This window comes from Triturus cristatus, chromosome 9, assembly GCF_964204655.1.
Source record: "Triturus cristatus chromosome 9, aTriCri1.1, whole genome shotgun sequence".
NCBI lineage: Eukaryota > Metazoa > Chordata > Amphibia > Caudata > Salamandridae > Triturus > Triturus cristatus.
In genome coordinates, this window is record NC_140592.1 from 363731170 (window position 1) to 363752484 (window position 21315).

A 21315-nucleotide genomic window follows, 5' to 3' on the forward strand; every position below is an offset into this window, starting at 1 on the left:
CTACCGAAGTGATGAATGTGCGTCATGCAGAAAAAAATCCTTTTTCCGATTCCTGAATGCGAGCCATTAGCAGGCATTTTATCGCTGTTCTGAATGTAGGGCAAGCAGGCCTGCGCTCGCGGTACGTATAGTTTCATATGGTTACTTACAGCGCGACGTGAGAGCGCTGCTACTGAATAGCTGCGGCAGTCCGCTGTCCGTGGTCCTGAACGTAAATATTGGGAGCTGTCTGTCAGCAGATCGGAATGTGTTTATCACCAGACCCCTCTGTCCAGGCTGCTAAGTGTCAAGCGTCGGTCTCTACCACTGAATGTGCTTATTAGCAGACTGTGCTCTGTGAGTATTAACGGCCCTCTGTCTATGCTCATTAATATCAGCCAACTGTCCATAGTATAAACGTGTTTATTAGCGTACCGAGTCACTGTGAGTATTAACGGCCCTATGTCCATGGTATTAAGTGTCAGCCGTCGGTCCATACCACTGACCGTGTTTATTAGCAGACTGGGCTCTGTGAGTATTAACGGAATTAAAGGCCGTCTGTCTATGGCCATCTGTTCCTAGTATTAACGTGTTTATTAGCAGATCGTTGCACTGAGTGTTAAGCTCCCTCTGTCCGTGGTACTGTCAGCCGCCGGCCCATACCACTGAACGGGTTTATTAGCAGACTGTGCTCTGTGAGTATTAACGGCCCTCTGTCTACGGTCATTAATTGCAGCCATCTGTCCATAGTATAAACGTATTTATTAGCAGACCAAGGCGCTATGAGTATCAATAGCTTTTTGTTCACGATAATTAATGCTAGACATGGGTCCATAGTAATAAATGTGTTTATTAGAGCGTGACTCTGCGAGTATAAAGGGCCGTGTGTCCACGGTATTTAATGGCCCTCTGTCCGTGGGAACTAATATCAGCCATCTGTCCATAACAGTGAACATATTTCTTAGCAGACCGTGCACTGTATTACCAGCCTACTGCCTGGTTACTCACTGTGGATATTAGCAAGCTATGAGACTGAATGTCGGTATTAGCAGCCCTCTCTCCACATGTGGGTTTTTGCGGTCCTCTACTCCTAGTTAGGGGTGGGCAGAAAATTGTGCTGCGCCTGTGGAGTTCACAGAGTTTTGTCCATTCCGCAAGTATCCAGGAGTTTTTAGTCAGAACTGTGCCAAGCGCCATGTGGCAGAGTTTTTTCTCGCATGTGGCTCACCATCATTAAGTTGGCGAGTGAAGATTTGCGTCCTCCGGCATGATTTTTGGGCACTAGGATACCTCCCACTGAGTTTTTCCCAATGTGGGTCATCACAGCAGGTCGCGACCACTCGCATTGAGAAAGCTGCCAGTAGAAAATCTACTTGAGCGACCGAAAGAATCAGTGCACGCTGGCGCGCCGCATGGTGCCGTTGGTGCCGTAACAAACTCCCAGAATTAAAAATGAGTGCCAGCAGCATGACGTGCCGAATTATGCCCGCTCACAGAACTCCCCGGAATCTCCCTGAGTTTTCATGTAACTCCGCGGAATTCTGCGGAGTAAAATTCCTCGAGCTCCACCCACCCCTGTAGAATCCCTCATCCATTGTTCAGACTCTGGGCATTAGCAGCTGTTTGTCAGTGGCACTTGATGGATGGATGTCAGGAGCCCTCTCTCCACGGCACTGAATGAAAATGGTTTGTAACTGTTTGCCAGTGGTTTACTACCTAGGCATTGACAGCCCTCTGTACATGATAGCCAATGGGATGTATAGGCAGCCCTCTGCCCATTGTGTTGAATGTGGGCATTGACAGCTCTCTCTCTATAATTTTTGAATATGATAGGAGGAACCCTACGCCTTAACGCAGAATGTAAGTATTATTAACTGCCCCTGGCACTTAACATGGGCATCGGAGTATCTGTGCGCGGTACAAGTGTATATAACATAACATAACATAAACAGTCTTCTCTCCATAGCACTGAACTTAAGTCTTAGAGGCCCTATCTGTGGTCCAGAATCTGGCAGCAGCAGTCCTCTCTCCATAATACCAATTGGCAGCTCTCTCTGTGGTACTTCTTGGAATAATTAGTGGCCCCTTTGGGTTTTGACTGGGGATAAACGGCAGCCCTTTCTTAAGGCACTGAGGTGTGTCACAGGCACCCTTTTTGTTGACTACGTGTGGCCCTTGGCATCTCGGTGGTAGCAGTTGAGATAATTGGCAGCTCTCTATTTCTGCTGGTCAGTGGCAGCCTTCTCTTTGTAGCACAGCTGGTGATCACCGGTTGCTCTGTTTGTAGTGTCCAGGGTGGTGGTCATTGGCATCTCTCACTCAGTGATACTGATTTGGATCCTTGAGAGCTTTCTCTATTTGGTCCTCAGAGTAGCCATTGGCGGCCATGTGTCGTTGGTACTGATTCTGGCCATTGGAATCAATCACTGGAATCATTGGTTGCTTTTTGAAGTTATTGGTGTTCATTTATTATATTTGCTTTTTCATATAGCACAACATTATCGAAAGGTGTCAGTGCACGTTAGATGTTCAACAGTGAGTACAAGAATAGAGTTGGTAGTTAGTTGAAAGGTCAATGTTGTTTGTTCTTCTTTTAAAGGGACAATTTAGGTAAAGCTGTAAAAAGAGGAAACCATTTTATTCTGAAAGAAAGCAGACCATTGGTTCATCTGATGCTTTCTGGTAATCGGTCTAAAGGGTTGGAGGAGTCCCCAAAAGGACTGGTTAAAACCCCACTGATGTAGGAATCCGGTGTTTCGAGATGGAGAATATGTTTGCAGAGTTTTGTTTGACCCTCAGATATTGTAGAGATTTGCATAGGAATATTGGTTTCTTATCCTGTAGGTTCTTGAAGATTATGCAGGCTAACTTAAATTCTTGCCTCCAATCCAGAGAGTGCCAATAAAATCTCCTTAGTGCGAGGGTGAAGTGACAATACGTTTTCCTATTGGATACCAGGCTAGCAGCTCAGTGAAGGACTTTTTAGAGGTTCTAGGTTGATTTTAGTGAATCAAATTGGTGTTGAGTTGCCTCAGTCAATGCAGGGCTTGGACTGGTAATCCTAACTCCAGAGGCTGTAAAACGGCGTTGAGTTCTTTAGTGATTGCAGTGTTGATCTGTCCGTAGTTATAGTGCGCGCAGTATGTGAAGTCACCCTGGGATTATTATCTAACTAAAAACAAAGAGATTCACTTCCTTAACTGGTGAGGGAGTGAAGCCAATAGACTGGAGTCAAGAGAGCCAGTTAATTTGTTGTTGAGCATCATTCGCCTTTTTCAGTGAGATGAACTCAGTTTTTCAGAATTTAGGCTTATCCTATCCTCGGGATTTGCTGGAAACAGCCTTTACTACACAACCATTACAACGCATGCCATTACATCGCATGCCGTTGCAACGAAAAAGGTGTGCAGCAGTGGGTAGAAGGTGTTGGATTTAACTCAAACACCTTCCCTACTGTCGCACACACTAGAGTTGGAATAAAAAATGTATCTATTACAACTTCCAGCGCTCCCCCGACAGAAAGTCGGGGTAAAGGTTGGCGTTGCAAAGGCATGCGATGTAATGGCATGCGTTGTAATGTCACATATTCTATTTCCAGTTTTAATCTCCAGAACTGGTAATTGGCATCTCTCTCTCTCTCTCGCTCTCTCTCTCTCTCTCGCTCTCTCGCTCTCTCTCTCTCTCTCTCTCTCTCTCTCGCTCTCTCAATTATTGTTGATGGTGGCCATTGTCAGTTGTCAGTTCCCTCCCCATGGTGTCGGGGGTTATCACTTGCAGCTCCTGGCCATAGTACTGGTTGGAGTCCTCTCTCATTGCTTCTGGTTGCTGAGCACCCTCGGTGCAATACTCTAACTGCGGTTATCTGGCTCTACTCTTCCCACCGAACTGGTGGTTCTTATTGATGGACCTCAATGTCCCCTGTGCTGAGTGTGTCTGACTGGGCCTGTGACCATGGAGCTGAGTGTCTCCCTTTAGCAGCTCTCTGCCTGCTGTGCTGAACCTCATGGGTCACCAGCCGCAATTGTGCTCTGTGTGGTCGTACAAAGCCAAGCGTATGGGGTGTGGAATGTGGTCGTCGTCACGAGGGTGCTAAGCCTCATTATTTGTCATGAAGCTAATATTACAAGCTTTCACCCCAGAATGCTGGGTGTAGCCTATTAGGTGGCAAAATACGAGCCACGCGAGTCGCAGCCCTGCAACCCTTGTCCTGAGGGTCGATAATAGATGCCCCCCGTTCATCGCGATGAACACAGACGTGGTGTATGAGCAGTCGGAGTGCTAAATATGAGCAATTACCCTCATACAGTGAGGGGTGAGGAACAGCCTGTCCGCGGATCCTGAGCCCTACCACGCGCCTGTCGGCGGCCCATTTTATTAATATGGGCCATTGGTTGCCAAGGTGTTGGCCATGAGACCATCTAACTCCACAGAGGTAAATGTTAATGTGAGCCTTGGCAGTCAAGGTGAACACTGTGAGCCGTTCAGCCCAGATTGTTAAATGTTAATACTGTTCTTGTTATGTGGACGCATCGTTTCTGACACACCTCGGTTTTATGACCACAGGGACATTTAAGTCGTCTTGACCCATGATCATTTCAAAGTGATTAAATATGTCATTTATAAAAAAGAAATGCTGTTCATTCTCTTCTCTTGCTTCACGCGCATTTCAGCAGGCATTCTCTCCTTCCTCTGCCATCTGCTTGTCCAGTGCGGTTCGTCTGCTCACTAATCCAAGCCCCTCCCCCCCTTTAGTTTGGGCCCGCTCCTATCATGCTCACACCTACTCACACTCCCCCCCCCCCCCCTCCCGGTCGCGGGGTCATGTGTACTTCTGCCGCGGCAATCTCCTCCCTCCCCATTTCACAGCCTTGCCTGTGAGCCTCCATTCCCCCTCCATCAGCCACGCCCACATAATTGTGCTCCTTGTCCTTGCGTCCTGGGGTCTAGAGCCTCAAGTTTCCACAACTTCTCACTGCCCTCCTACTCCCCACCCCCCAGGTGCCACGATGATGTGTACTGCTGCCCCCACCATCTTCTCCCTCCCTCATTTATTTATTTATTTGGAAATCGTGTATAGTGCACAGATCCCCCAACGGGGTGTCCCGGCGCTTATGTGAAGGCAGAAACTGTGTCAGAACTCAGGTGGTATTAACAGAAGAGAAAGGTTTTCAAAGCTCTCCGGAATGGAAGTTCCTCCCGGATGGTCCGAATGGACAAGGGTAATTTGTTCCAGTGGAAGGAAGCACAGACTTGGAATGTTTTTCCCCCAGATCGAGCTTTTTTGACTCTGGGGGTAGAAAGGAGATGTTTGGAGCTAGAGCAGAGAAGTCGGGTATTGCTGTAAGGACGAAGGCAAGAAGATAGATGAGCAGAACCTTTACCATTGATCGCACGTAATCATACCTCCCAGTCCCCTCCCCCTATCAGCCAAACCCACATGGGTCTTGGGTCTACATGTTGCCTCTGCGTCTTCAGGTTTCCCACACTCGATCCCTCCAATGCCCTTGTCCAGTTACCAGCGCACTTCCGGTCACTCCATCATCTATGTTTAGCAGGTTCCATTTTAGTCAGAATTTTCTTCACTGATTTACCTTCTGCCACAGGGACCCTCAAACCGCTTTCCACCTGATGACAACGCGGGCAATGAAACCCCATCCAACTGTGAAATAGAGTTTAACACACAACTGCTGCGGAATCTTCTGCTTCTAATCTGCCTTGCTCTCTTCCAAAGCATACAAAAAATCATAATCCTACTGCATCTGGACTGCGAAAACACCCTCAAAACAAGACTGTGATGCAGAGGAACGAATCTATCAATTAATTTATCTTAGGGAGAACTAAATTGATCCCAATCACTGAGTAAAATATCTCTGTTATTTTCTCATTTATATACCACCAATGCTTACTCCAGGAGTGGTTGTAAAATTGTTTTTATGTATCATAAGAACACAGATAAATCACATATACAAATATATATACATTAATACAAACAAGTACAAACAATATTTTCTGCCAATTATTTTCACGTGCGGATGTATCAACAACCTTATTCCATCCGTCACTAGTACAAATCTAATGCTCGCTTCCATAGGCAGGTTTGTCTGAGCCAGCACTATCGTGGGCGGTCACAAAGTTATCCACACCCACAGATGCTAGGTATTCTGCACCCTCTAACGAAGAGATAAAAGGGGTCCACATGTGTCTGCTTCTTGCGTTCTAGTTTAATGAACTGAGTGTGCCAGGGAAATCTCCTATTTATTGAACTGAAGTTAATGCCCAGCTCTTTCATTTTTTCCTCATATGAGTTTACCATATACGACACAATTCATTATTTTTTGCTTGTGAGATGCGATTTGAGCTTCCAATTTCTTTCAAGCTGGTCGAAGTTCCCCTAAAGTTTGTATTTGGGATTGGCTATTTCTCCTTTGGACGAACACCTGTGGCCCCCTTCGAAGGTACAAGGTTAGTTGACTCTGCTTTTGCACCAACACCGCGGGGCACAAGTGTAGCCTTGCACCTCATCGCTGTCGCCTTTTTTGGGACAACTCCAAATATCAACCTGCAGCAATATGGGCTGCAAAATATTGACTTGCTTAATATTGTCACAGTGGACTAAATAGCGGAATGCAGATTTACTCTTCGAACGCTTCATCTCCCTAACATGATCCTATTGTGTAAGTCGATATCTTGCATTCTATATGGTTGCAATTGAAACAAAACTCCGAGCACGTGCGTATTTATAGTCCAAGAGAAAGTACTCCAGTAGTCTTCAGGTTCAACCAGTCTCGTCTTTAATCGGTTATCTCTAACTTGCACCAGCCGACACGTGTTTCGTCCTTGGTTGGGTCACCCTATGACTTCCTCAGGGCTGTCTGTCAAAATCTTGGTTCTTTTATGCAGTATGTCTCTATCTCGTATACAGCCGATAGTCGCTTATTAGAACTTTAACACCCTTCTCCCTATCGTGGCTTCTTCAAACCTATTTCGGTTATAGTCAGATCTGACTTATACCAACCGAGTGCGGGCCGGCTTCTCCTTGTTCCCAGTGTGGCGTGTGTCAGGTATTGTAGGCAGAGCCAGATCTTGCAATCTATTTTGTTGCCAGTCAGGATTTAAATTAAAGTAAGTATTGTGGTGTGGTAAATAAAATTCCTTACCGGGACTTAATTTGATACAGAAACATAATAAAATAGCTCAGTAAAATGAGAGGCAGAATCCGTGGTATTAGAGGTTCGGAATGGGCTTTATTCCAATGATCGATTATAATCGGTTGCTCCAAGTTCCATCACCACGGAGGTTCAGGAAGTGAAGTACATACTTTATTGACAGGAAATGACTTTTATAGAACATACATTACAATGAAGCGAATACGGTAGGCGTAACAATTGATAAGGAAAATGACGATTCATATGCGTAACCGAAAATGGGTGTAACAAGGAGTAAAAAGAAACATAATTGGTTATGATGTCATATATAGGTGGATCTATAAGATAATACTTGGCATAGATGCGCGCGCAGCAGCATGACGTGTGATTGACGTGCAACTAGGGGGTGAAGGGGACTTGACATTTAGCTCTACATGTGGAGACGAAAAGTCTGGGGGGTCAAGTCAACCTAATCCCAAATCATATCTAACATCCTATGTTTAAAGAACTATGTTATCCACAAAAGAAGGACTCTCGGACAGAATCTATTCTATACTGACTGTGCGTGCGTGTACAAGCGTCTAAGTGTCTACACTAGATGCGAGGGCAGGAATCTTCCATAGTAACAGGGCTATGAATTACTTGTATAAAGACAGAGAAGCCGGGCCCTTTGCTCGGTAGCTGGAAGAATGTTTACTTAAACTACTAGGCAGGAATGCATTGGCTGAGGGGGAAGCAGATAACTCGAAGGTGAAATACAGTTCTTGGCAGAGAATAGGCTGATGTCAGGCTTTGTGAGCCGCGCAGAGAACGAGACAAAGTTCATGGTCACAGTTGCAGGCTCAGACTGGAGTTTTCAGAGGCAGAAGGCAAGAAGAGTTTTGATGACAGAATCAGGGCCTACTTGCCTGGACTGTAAAATGGCATAGGTGAACCATATAAAGCCGGTGGCTTTTCATACTTAGGAATGGAATATCCGGCCTATTCATGGCGGATCTGACAGAGGACATGTTGACGGTGGACGCACATGTGTTTGCGTCTTCATGACTGGAACTGGAGGGAATATACATGTACTTGTAACATGCACATAGAACCGTTGGGGTCCAAGATAGGGGACATAACTGACCAGAAAAATCCATATTTCCACATTCCCTCCTTGTCCCCTACTTGCCCGTCAAGAGATATCAATTTTCATTAATCCATTGATCTGTTCATATAGCATCATTTGTTCTTCTTTCTTCTTCCGTGACGAATGAAATCTTGATGGTGGAATACACGATGTGGCACACAGACCACAGATCGCTGGTCCACATTGTAGACATAGACAGCAACTGAATAGTATGAGAAAGCCAATACCTAGGAAGGATAGGACTCTCCATCCCCAGGCTGATATCACGCTCCAAAACCAACCGGACCAAGTCCAGGTGCCTGGATTCTGGTGTATCTGACTTACAATCTCATGAAGGCGAGTTATAGCTTTATATACAGATGGCGAATTTTCTGGTATGAATACGCAGCAGCTTGATCCGATGACCCTACAAGCTCCGCCCCTATCAGCCAAGATGACGTCAAGGACAAGACGATTTTGAAGCACAACAATCCGCATAGCAGACTGCTCTTCTGTTAAATTGCCTAGGGCGGAAATAGTTTCATTCACTACTGCTTCAAGGGTTCTAGTTAATCTACGTATCAGCTTACTATTAGTAACAGTACCTATATAGGGAAAGATGCCTTTATTGAAATCTGTGTATTTTTCCCATGCTGTTTCAGTGTAATCGACAATTGGGAGATCTCTCCGCTCTCTGTTGTGTACTAAATGAATATTTCTATAATAATCAGGAGGAGCTAGGAAAACAGGTGGCAAAAGGAATGCAATGTAGCAGGTACCATCCCAATCTAGAGGTAGACGCATATATGCAGTCTGACCACATATAAAGTAGGAGTGGCGATAAGCTCTAAATGAAGATTTGCCTTGATCACTGAATTCTACTGTAGTAGTGCATTTACTATGGCCCATATGTATGGAACCAACTTTTCTTACACACAATTCACCTTTCGCTGGGAATACTGACATTGTTGGTAAAACTAGTTCAACTTCGGATTCGACATTTAGAATCATGAGATTAGGTGTAAAGTTACCTAATCCATATACTTCATTTTCTAGATCAGTTCCTGTTCCTTTTGGGCGACCCTCCTTGTCAGGGTAACAGACTTTGAATAAAACTAGGTTCAGATTTCCCCATACCCACTGGTCTTGGTAAACGGCTGTATCTGAGTCCATGGAATTGATTAAACTAAACCATGCTCCACAGGAGCCATTATGTGTAAACGGATGTGGAAAGAAAGGCAGGACTCCTTCATAATTCTGATAGGGAGGGAGCCGGCCACACACCCAACAATTAGTTGCATTGCTAGTCTGATGGGAATGATGTAACATACTAATGAAAGTGTTATTGCGCAGCGCAAGTCTATAAGACAATTCATGCGGGGGTAAGTCACTAAAAGAATGTTCAGCAGTAATATTGTAAACGTTTCTGGCAATAGGGTAATATATGTGCAACAATATACTTGCAGTAATTATTAAAAGACTTAAGAAAAACAAGATTAATAATGTCACTATGCAATGGCTACGCAGTGATTTACAATACGCCTGTCGTTTCATCATTTTTCGCGACTGTCCATGATTCAGGTCTAGGCGATACATGTCGGAGACAGATTCAACCGCTTCACCTAGGAGAGGACTTAAACAATCAAATCGTCCGACGGCCTAGGCCTTAATTTTAGTTTATAAAGTTCTTTACTGTCGGCCTCAGCCAGAGGTAGTTTTGAGTCAATTGGTGAGGACACACGAGGTGGGCTGTTTACATCTGAAGGAAGTCCATGAAATTTCTTGATATGACTTGAATGCACCCATCCTTTCCTGCCCTCGATCTTCACGGCTGTCCTTGTGGTCAGCAGGACCAACTTGGGTGTCTTCCACCTGGGCTCCAGCTGAGTCTTTCGGTCGAAATTCCTCACAAGGACGAGGTCCCCCGGAATTACGTCATGGGGTTTCACCTCAGTATTGTCGGGAAAGGCTGCAGCTACCTGTGAACGACAAGATTGTAGTGCAGACATCAAGGAAGCCAAGTAATCTGTCAGCATATTACAGTCAATATCAGTTATTTTGCGTGGTATAGGCGTCCCCCACATATTTGGTGGTCTGCCGAAGATCACTTCATACGGGGATAGCCCTGTTCGAGAGTGTGCTACCATTCTTGTGTAAAAGAGTGCAACTGGTAGTGCTACTACCCAGTCGACACCTTTCTCCCTGCATATTTTGGACAATCTAATTTTCAGGGTCTGATTATGTCTTTCTACGAGACCTGCTGCCTCGGGGTGTCGGACACAGTGGAATTTCCACTGATATCCTAACAGAAGTGAAACATGTTTCATTAATTCGGATGAGAACGGCTGGCCGTTATCTGAGTGAACAACACGTGGTAAACCGTATCGTGGGAAGAATTCTCGAACTAACTGTTTGGCAGTAGTCGGGGCAGTGTAATCTGAAACCGGGTATGCCTCCGTCCAACGGGACAGAGCGCAGACAACTACGAGAACATATTTGAATCCTCGACATCGTTCCATCTGGATATAATCCATCTGGAGTACTTCAAAAGGGTGATTAGGAGGATGAAATCCACCTTGCTCTACGGGAACACTTTTTCCTGGGTTGAACTGGCAACAGATCATACAGGTACGGACCTTTTGTTTGGCTGCTGCTCGTAAATGTTTATTGAACCAAATGTGTTGAATGCTGTCTAGCATAGCTTTTTCTCCTAGATGTGCTGGACTATGTATAGTGTTAACTATAACTTGGACCATTGAATCAGGAAGGAACCACACAGACTTTTCCTTCATCATCCATCCTTGGTCCGTTTGGATCCCTCCTAATTCAGTCCATTTCTTTATTTCGTCTGGTGTAGCATGTGTCTGTATGTCAATTACGTCAAGGGTAGGATCTTTAACTGTCATACAATGTGTCGGCATCGGGACTATTGTCTTTGTCATGTCGGATGTTTGGGTTTGAGCAGTCTGTTTAGCTGTTCTGTCGGCTAGATCATTGCCTTGAGAAATGATATCAGTAACCTTCGTATGAGCCTTACATTTCATAATTGATATTGCAGTAGGTAGATGTATTGCATCTAATAAGGCATGAATGAGGGGTCCGTGCTGAATGTGGGCACCGTGGGAAGTTAAATAACCTCTCTCTCGCCATAGCACGCCAAAGTCATGTACAACTCCGAATGCATAACGTGAATCAGTGTATATGTTGACTTTTTTATTTGTGGCTTGAATACAGGCTTGTGTCAGAGCAATAAGCTCTGCGGCTTGAGCTGACAAAGTATTTATACGATTAGTTTCAATGACTTCAGTATCTGTTGTGACTGCGTAAGCAGCCACCAACTCTCCTGTATTTGTTCTCATACATGAACCATCTACATACAATGTCAGGTCTGGGTCTGACAATGGGACATCGGTTAAGTCTTGTCTAGGTTTCGTCGTTATTGTAATAACTTCAATACAGTCATGGGCTAGTGGGTCTGTTCCGGTTACTGGCAAAAGTGTGGCAGGATTCAATGTGTTACAGCGTCTGATTTCTATGTGTGGCTGAAACAATGTAAGTTCGTACCCTGTAAGTCGCGCTATAGTCAAGTGTTGTGTTTGCGTTCTATTTACAAGAACCTCTACTGCGTGTGGTACTTGAACTGTCAGTGGGTGTCCTAACACTATGGCATCGCTTTGTCTGATTGCTAAAGCTGTCGCTGCCACTGATTTTAGGCATGCAGGCAAAGCCTGAGCTACGGGATCTAATGTACTAGAAAAATAAGCACATGGTTTGTGTGCTCCTGCTTGTTCCTGTGTGAGTACTGACAAGGCAGTACCTTCGCGTTCTGTAACAAAGAGTGTAAACTGTTTTCTGTAACATGGCGTTGCTAAAACAGGTGCTTGACATAAAGCTTTCTTTAGGCTTTCAAAAGCTTGTGTATGTTCCTGAGTCCAAGGGAGAACAGTCGATGTGGCTGCCTCCTGTGTTGTCAACTGAATGAGTGGTTTTGCTAGAAATGCGTACTGAGGGATCCACTGCCTGCAATATGACGTGAGGCCTATGAAAGCCCGCACCTCCTTTTGTGTCTTGGGTATTGGCATGTTAGCTATTAACTGAATGCGGTCGGGTGTAAGCTGCCTTCCCTCCTTGGACAGCGAGTGTCCAAGATAAATAACTCGCTGGACACAGAATTGCAGCTTAGAAGGGGACACCTTGTGCCCCTTTTCGGCTAGAAATTGTAAAACTGTCAGTGATGCTTTTTCACATTCCGGTTCACTTCTCGCGGTGATCAACAGATCATCGACGTATTGAAGCAGAGCAGTGTTAACTGGCATGTGGATACTGTCGAGTTCTCGTTTCAGTGCTTGGCTATAGATGCTGGGGCTTTCTGTAAATCCTTGAGGTGCGCGTGAGAATTTAAAGCTACGCCCATTTAAACTAAATCCGAACAAATATTGGCTTTCCGGATCTATTGGGACGCTGAAAAAGGCATTCTTGAGATCGATTACAGTAAAGAATGTCGCTTCGGAGTCAATAGCTGTCAGTAATGACGAGATATCAGGGACCACAGGAAATTGTGGCACAATGCATTTGTTTAATTCGCGCAGATCAATAACCAATCGATATACTGGCGGGGCCTTTGGATCTGTTCTTTTAAGAATCGGAATTATCGGTGAATTACATATGTTGGAGTCGGTTTCTACAACTACTCCTTGGGCAATGAGCTCGTCAATGATTTGCAGTAAAGCCACTACAGCATCTGGCGGTAACTTGTATTGTCGCATTCGTGGTAGTACCACTCCTGCCTTTAATGTGACTCGATACGGTGTAATATTCATGCAACCGACATCAGTAGGGCCTTGTGCCCATAGATGTGTTGGTAAAGTCTGTAGTCGGGGATCCATGTCTCTAGACACATAATGACCTTTAAAATCACGTAAAAACAATCTTACTCCTTCCGGAGAACAACATATTATAGCTCCTAGAGCTTTCAGTGTTTTTATTCCTAACAGATTTTCTGGACATGATTTAGTAAGCAATAAATCTGTAGTTCGGGTCAAAGGTCCTATCGTAAGTGGGAGAGGCTGTGACACTTCATTAACAATAGGTTTTCCTGAAAAACCAAGGGAAATATTCTGTGAGCCTGAGAGGGGTGCCCCTGGAACTTCACTACGTTTTATGGTTGTTCGACTTGCCCCTGTATCGAGTAAAAATTTTCTGTCTCGGCCTAATAATTCACTATGTACATAAGGTCCTTCTTGATCTACAGGGATCTCGATAAGGGGTAAGTCAACTTCCCTCTCTAGGCTTGTTCATGCGTATCGTTGATAATCAGGATAGTCGTACTGTGCGGTCTGGTACAGTTGTCGTGTCGTGGTTTGTGTGGCAGCAGCAGGCAGCGCTGGTGCAGCTGGCACAAACTGTATAGACTGTTGTGAAGCTGGCATGGCCTGTGCATGCTGCGGAGCTCCTTGTTCATTCTGGTCCTGTCTAGGTGGCCGTGGTCTTTCTTGTGTTTTACCTATGCTGATATTATGTTTCAAAACTGGACAATCGTGTACGTAATGACCTGGCTTTTTACAATAATTGCATGTCCCTTTTACAGGTCCTGCTGAATCACCGGAATGTGTCATACCCTTTTTATGTCCTTCAGCTGGGACTGTCTGAGAAACTAACATTTTCATTTTCGTGTCTTTCATGCGTCTGTGTTCATGTTCTTGTTCCTCTCTAATTCTATTGTGATGGTACTGTAACATTTGTAACATTTGTGATGGAGTGTTACCTTGCCAGGTACTCTCGAATTTTAATACTCTATTCTTTACTTGGGGCAGGGCATTTTCTACTAATTTTGTTACGAACAGATGTGGGTATGATTCGCTACTTGCTTTTAGGCCACTATTTATACCAAAACATTTTTCAAATCGGGCATAGTAATCACTAGTGTCTTCATCTTGCTTCTGCTTACAGGCTGAAATTGTACCCCAATCTTCCTTTTTCGTAGTTAATAAACGTGGCAGTACCTGTACTAGTAAACCTGGTAGTGCTTTAGTTTTATCCCCAAGTCCTGCTCCTGCAGTTCGGGCCTTTTCTTCTGCTTCTAATACTGACCATTCTATCTTTTGGTCTCCTACCTCCCACTCTTTTTCCCTGAGTTTCTCATAAATGCCAGCAGGCATCAATACCTTTAATATTGTCATAATGTCGGGATAGGTATACTCTCCCATGAGTAACATGTCTTTAATTTCTCGATGAAAACCCGCTGGATCTTTGTCATGACTGGGTACCACTTTCTTCATTTCTAACAATTCTATTTTCGATATGGGCGTATATACAAATACGCGTTTAAACTCATTGTCCTCGCCTTTTATTGGGTGTACTTCTCGTAAAGGATTCTGTCTATCCATGTAATACGTGGTTCTTTCCTTAATGGGTAATGAAACATGTTCTGAACATACAAAAAGAATGTACTGCTTTCTTGATTCTAGAATTTCTTTAATTAATTTAGTACCTGAACCTCTCCATCTATTCATAAGCAATTCAGTCAATATGTCAGGTAAGGGACCAGGGTCCGAATGCTGACTCTGATATAATATAATGAGTTGTTGAATCATATAAATCCCAGCTAACCGCTGTTCATCTGGGGTGAGATTCAAAAACGTGCGTGCTACTGTATCATCACTATATTTTCCGGGACTGTCCACCCAATGGACAGCTGCCCTAGCTAAATCTTGTTCATCCATAGAATCGAGGAAATGATAACCCCTTCGTTCTCGGAGTAGTTTGTCGGCGGCTTGGAACGAATGCTCGTTAGACCTGATGTTAATTATAGGTATTTGGAAATTCCTATTATTATCTGGACATATCGGACGTATGGGGTTAATAGGACATTTATTACTATTACAAGATCTTCCTCTACCTACATAGGCTATGGTGTCTGACTGTCCTGCGGGCAGTCCAGACCCTTCCTCCTCGCTTTGATCGAACTGGTCTACCGCTAATCTTTCTTCGTGTAGGCGTTCTATTTCTTTACGGATCTTTCGGCACATGGCTATTATACAATTTTGTTTATCATGTCTACCTTCTGATATATTCTGGCTCCATCTGGTAAGAATTTGCATTGCTTCCGGGTCTACCCCCGGTCGGTCTTCATTTCTGATCACACAATTTATGAGGAAACGTAACAGTTCCCCCTGTATCTCCACTTTCTGGTATTCCATAGCTCTGTTAATACATTCTGAATCTTGCCCTGTTTGGACAAAATGATATATTTTATCTAGATGAGCAGTCATTCCTGGTAACTTCCCTAAATACACTGCGGCTCGTCTAATACGTAATGATGCCAGGGTCATTTCGTCCTCTTTGCCGGGCACAGGGTCATATCTACAATCTACAAGAAGTTCCTTAAGTGTACGGGAATTTATGAGTTTGGGTGTACGTGAATGTGCTGACTCCTGAAAAGTAAGTTTATTTATTCTGGGTGGCGTAGAAAAAATATTGGTAGCACCTCCCGTAGCCCCATCTGGGGTGTCGGGTGTGAAAGGATTCGTTGAACGTGACACAGCAACTATAGGTGTGGACACAGCTATAGAAGCAGCTGTGGGAACAGATGTAGAAACAGATGTGCTTGCCGGAACTTGTGACACGATCTGTTGCTGTAGGGATACTGGTACTGGGTCTTGGCGTTGAACCTCCCTGGTATGCGGTCTATGTGGGGCGGAATTAGCATATTCGGGAGCTGCGTCGTCTAAATATGAGGAGAGAAAGACATCTTCTGCGGTTCTAGGATGCCCCTTAGGATGTACCTTTATTGGGAATAATGGGGGTGGCAAGTCTTTCGGTATTTCTGGAGTAGCTTTAGGTAATCCTTCGGCCAGAAGGGGATACATACCATTCATAAGGGCATTTCTTTGTCTGTCTACTTGTTCTGATTTCACTCGGATCCCTTCCTCAATTAATAGATTTTCTCGAACTTTATTGGAATTCTCTTTACTCTTCTCCTCCTGTCTACGTGCTTTTTCTGTACGTCTATGAGATTCTTTACGCCATAACTCAACGGCATCTTTCTGTGACTGTCTGACTTTCCTTTTCCATAACTCTTCCTCGACTTTCATGATGCACTCTGCATCCCAGGTTCCCGCTGTGGGCCACCTCTGACTTTCTGGTAATTCCTTGGTGTAGTCTACCCATAAATCAAGAAATAATATAGCGTCTAAGCCATGTTTATGATACATGAAGTACCCTGGAGTGTCCCTAGGAGGAATGGGAACGGCTTCTTCGAGTACCCCTTTTCTTGTAGTGATCTGTCTTAGTTTCGAAAAGAGCGGCATATTGGGAACTGATCTGATACTTAATCTTGAACACACTTAGTACAAAAGCACAATAATGAACAACCATTCATACCACAATATGCAGGACGTTTAACACATTAAACATTAAACATTAAACATTTTTTAACCTTTAAAATAACCAACAATGATGATCGTCTGCATAACTAATCACCAAGCATAATTCTTTGACAATAACTAGATACTTCGGAATACTTGATATACTGCTAAACAGTACATATACACTGCTGAAACAGTGCAGACCGGATTTGTGTACCCAAACCCGTCTTGACCGGCACAACCTATGTGCACGTCAGAAATGCCTCCCCAGTAATGGTACTCACCGGGTAGCTTCGGAAACGGAAGGCCTCGGAGACTGAACTTGGACCGGACTGGACTCGACTCGACTCGTTTGAAACTGGACTTGACTTCGAACTGGTGGGCCTCTGTATACCTCGGATCTTGCTCTCTCAGCTAGGCTCTGGTCGGGATACTTCGCACTTCTCACCGCCTCGTCTGGGTGTTGATCGCAGCCTCAGTCGCCCCCGCTTGACCGGAGGGAGATACAGGAAATCCTGCTGGTACGCGTTATTGTCCGTCCAGCTGTGGCAGGAGACCGGGCCTGCAACTCACCGCCGGCGCGTGAGATGAGAAAGTGTCCCTGTTCGGGCGCCATTCATGTGGTAAATAAAATTCCTTACCGGGACTTAATTTGATACAGAAACATAATAAAATAGCTCAGTAAAATGAGAGGCAGAATCCGTGGTATTAGAGGTTCGGAATGGGCTTTATTCCAATGATCGATTATAATCGGTTGCTCCAAGTTCCATCACCACGGAGGTTCAGGAAGTGAAGTACATACTTTATTGACAGGAAATGACTTTTATAGAACATACATTACAATGAAGCGAATACGGTAGGCGTAACAATTGATAAGGAAAATGACGATTCATATGCGTAACCGAAAATGGGTGTAACAAGGAGTAAAAAGAAACATAATTGGTTATGATGTCATATATAGGTGGATCTATAAGATAATACTTGGCATAGATGCGCGCGCAGCAGCATGACGTGTGATTGACGTGCAACTAGGGGGTGAAGGGGACTTGACATTTAGCTCTACATGTGGAGACGAAAAGTCTGGGGGGTCAAGTCAACCTAATCCCAAATCATATCTAACATCCTATGTTTAAAGAACTATGTTATCCACAAAAGAAGGACTCTCGGACAGAATCTATTCTATACTGACTGTGCGTGCGTGTACAAGCGTCTAAGTGTCTACACTAGATGCGAGGGCAGGAATCTTCCATAGTAACAGGGCTATGAATTACTTGTATAAAGACAGAGAAGCCGGGCCCGTTGCTCGGTAGCTGGAAGAATGTTTACTTAAACTACTAGGCAGGAATGCATTGGCTGAGGGGGAAGCAGATAACTCGAAGGTGAAATACAGTTCTTGGCAGAGAATAGGCTGATGTCAGGCTTTGTGAGCCGCGCAGAGAACGAGACAAAGTTCATGGTCACAGTTGCAGGCTCAGACTGGAGTTTTCAGAGGCAGAAGGCAAGAAGAGTTTTGATGACAGAATCAGGGCCTACTTGCCTGGACTGTAAAATGGCATAGGTGAACCATATAAAGCCGGTGGCTTTTCATACTTAGGAATGGAATATCCGGCCTATTCATGGCGGATCTGACAGAGGACATGTTGACGGTGGACGCACATGTGTTTGCGTCTTCATGACTGGAACTGGAGGGAATATACATGTACTTGTAACATGCACATAGAACCGTTGGGGTCCAAGATAGGGGACATAACTGACCAGAAAAATCCATATTTCCACAGTGGTGTGGCGTCATGGTAGTGTAAGCACCACCGGCTCCTGCCGCACACATGTCCAAGCCCTTCATCGTTTGGGTGCTCTGTCACTGCAGCCCTACTTAAGATGGCTGCCGGCCTTCTTTAACATGGCCGACGGCCTTCCATTGGCGGAGATGGATTAATCATAGTTTGAAAAACATATTTAAAAGTCAACTCACACCGTGGTAAATCCTCCTACCAACTTGACAAATGCTTTCTTCTTCATAGAAGGAAAGTGTGATGACTCGCAGTAATTGGTGGAGGAAACCCTAGAATCGGTGCAGTTGAGACTCCCCACCCTCTCCCCACTACTGCTCGGGTCATCTGCAGAGGGTACATTCAATCTTCCATAATCTCCTTGTTTATGTTCCTGGACAACCCATGATTAGCCATGATGTATAGATGGTCAGCCAGAGGGGACTGGTTTGATTTCGTGTAGGACCTACCATGCCAGTCTGACCACCCCAACACCATTCCGCATCATCCCGTCCAACCAGGACATTGAGTTCCCAGTGGTGCACTCTCGCCACTTCCGGAGCTTCTGAAATTGATTTGCCCGTCCTCGGAGCAGCTAGGTACTCCCTATTGAGTGAACAAGACAGGATTCAGACAAACGAAAGAGACTTAAAGAAAAGGATCTTCTGGCAGATGCTCCCTTCCCTGGCAGATGCTCCTTTCCTTGGTGAATGCTCCCTTCCTTGCAGATGCTCCCTTCTTTGTAGATGCTCACTTCCCTGGCAGATGCTCTCTCCTCTGCAAAGCCCCCTTCCCTGGCAGATGCTCCCTTCCTTGGTGAATGCTCCCTTCCTTGCAGATGCTCCCTTCTTTGCAGATGCTCACTTCCCTGGCAGATGCTCTCTCCTCTGCAAAGCCCCCTTCCCTGGCAGATGCTCCCTTCCCTGCAGATGCTCATTTACCTACAGATTCTCCCTTCCCTGGCAGATGCTCCTTTACCTACAGATGCACCCTTCCTGGCAGATGCTCCCATTTCCTACAGATGCTCCCTTCCTTGCAGATGCTTCCTTTCTGGCAGATGCTCCCTTCTTGGCAGGTGCTGTCTTCCCAGCAGATTCTCCTTTAGCTGCAGATGCTCCCTTCTCTGCAGATGCTCCCTAACTTGCAGATGCTTCCTTCCGTGGCAGACGCTCCCTTTCCCTGGTAGATGCTCCCTTCTTGGCAGATGCTCACTTTCCCTGGGAGATGCTCCCTTCTTGGCAGATGCTCGCTTACTTGCAGATACTCCCTTCCTTGGCAGATGCTCACATTCCCCGGACAAGGCTCCTTTTCCCTGACAGATGCTCCCTTCTTGGCAAATGCTCCCTTGCATGGAGATGCTTCCTTCCCTGCCAGATGCTCCCCTTCTCTGATAGATTCTAACTTTCCCTGGCAGATGCTCCCCTTCCTTGCCGATGCTTTCTTCCCTGGACGAAGCTCCCCTGCCTGATATATTCCTTTTCTGTGATCTTCCATGGCTCGCGCCAGTGGCACTCTGTCTGCTGCTGCTGCGAGATCCTTGTGCTCTGTTTTCAAAGCTTCCTTCTATGGATCTCAGAGGGGAGCAGGAGTGCATGTGTCTGACTGTCACAAGATGCTGGTGTGCTGCTTTCCATACCCCGCGCACGCGCGCACACACACACACACGCGCACACACCCAAGCCTGTTCCCAGCAATGAAGTGGCCCACGTGTGTGGTAATCTTGTAGTCAAAATAAGCAAGAACTAAGGGTTAGTGGTCTCCTGAGACCTCATTGCCCTGGTGCCACTGCACCTGCTGCATTATAGATAGCCGTCCTCCCAGCTGTCTTTTTCATGGGATCTTGCTTGTGTCCCCTCCTTTCACATCATACATGCTTTTAGATTATTCTCTAAGTAATGTACTTCTATTTTTGTTCTGTTGCCCTTCCAGGTACATCCAGGGAGCCTCTTCTCCAAAAGACATGGTTATTATTGTGGATGTGTAAGTTGCATGTCCTCTCTTACTTGACTTGGTAAAGCATGGTTTGAAATGCAGTGAGTTTTTTCTATGTTGTTGCGTGTTGGCCTCTTGTGTGCTGCACTTTTGCATCTTGTAGCAGCCTGCTCTTGTGTTTGACTTTGGGTTGGTGTGTTTCCCACGGTAAACAACGTTTACTACGAAACTTTTTGCCTGCAGGGAATTACAACGCGGTCGTTACAACGACCACGTTGTAATTCCGCATACCATTACTCCGCAAGTCGGAACAACGACTTGCGGAGGGGGGAGAAGGTGTTGGATTTAAAATCCAACACCTTCCCTACTGTCCGCACAGACTGGAGTTGGAATAGTAAATTATACTATTCCAACATGCAGAGCCCCCCCTCCGCAAGTCGTTGTTATGACTTGCGGGGTAATGGTATGCGGAATTACAACGTGGTCGTTGTAACGACCGCGTTGTAATTCCCTGCTGGGAAAAAGACTGCGTGATAACGTCATATATTCGTTTCCCACACATGTTCAATTCTGAATTTGGGCAACTCATTACGCCAAATAGCTAAAATAACCTTTCACCCTTGCCCGATTCACAAAAGTCTTTGTGTACGTCACTGAAGCCCAGGAGCCAATTATAAGCAGTTAAAGGTAGGAAAATCCTGTTTCAGATTCACACAGTTAGGCGTGCTGCGCCATGTTATCTAACAAGTTATTATCATTTTATTTTTCCTTTCCTCACACTGCTTAAAAGCAGTAGGGGTTTTTCTCCTCTGCCTTAGTGGAGGAGCCGCCACTGTCCCTAACATAGTCCTCTGTTATGTTATGTTGTTATGTTATTGCAATTTATATAGCGCATTTATACCCGTGGGTGTCTTGGCGCTTCCGGTTCTGCATGTTCCAGGACAACTGGTTCCTAAAAAAGCCATGTCTTAAGTTGTTTCCTAAATTCAAGAAGGGAGGGAATCTTCCTAAGATGT

The 21315-nt window shown here is 45.1% G+C and overlaps 1 protein-coding gene across 1 annotated transcript in view; it reads left to right on the forward strand.

Moving 5' to 3' along the window:
• CACNA2D2 (calcium voltage-gated channel auxiliary subunit alpha2delta 2) overlaps positions 1–21315 on the forward strand; it is a 1194468-nt gene that overhangs the window by 846105 nt on the left and 327048 nt on the right. The window contains exon 8 of the mRNA XM_085627677.1: positions 20297–20347. Coding sequence (XP_085483803.1) covers positions 20297–20347 — 51 coding nt within the window. The remainder of the gene's footprint in view (positions 1–20296; positions 20348–21315) is intronic.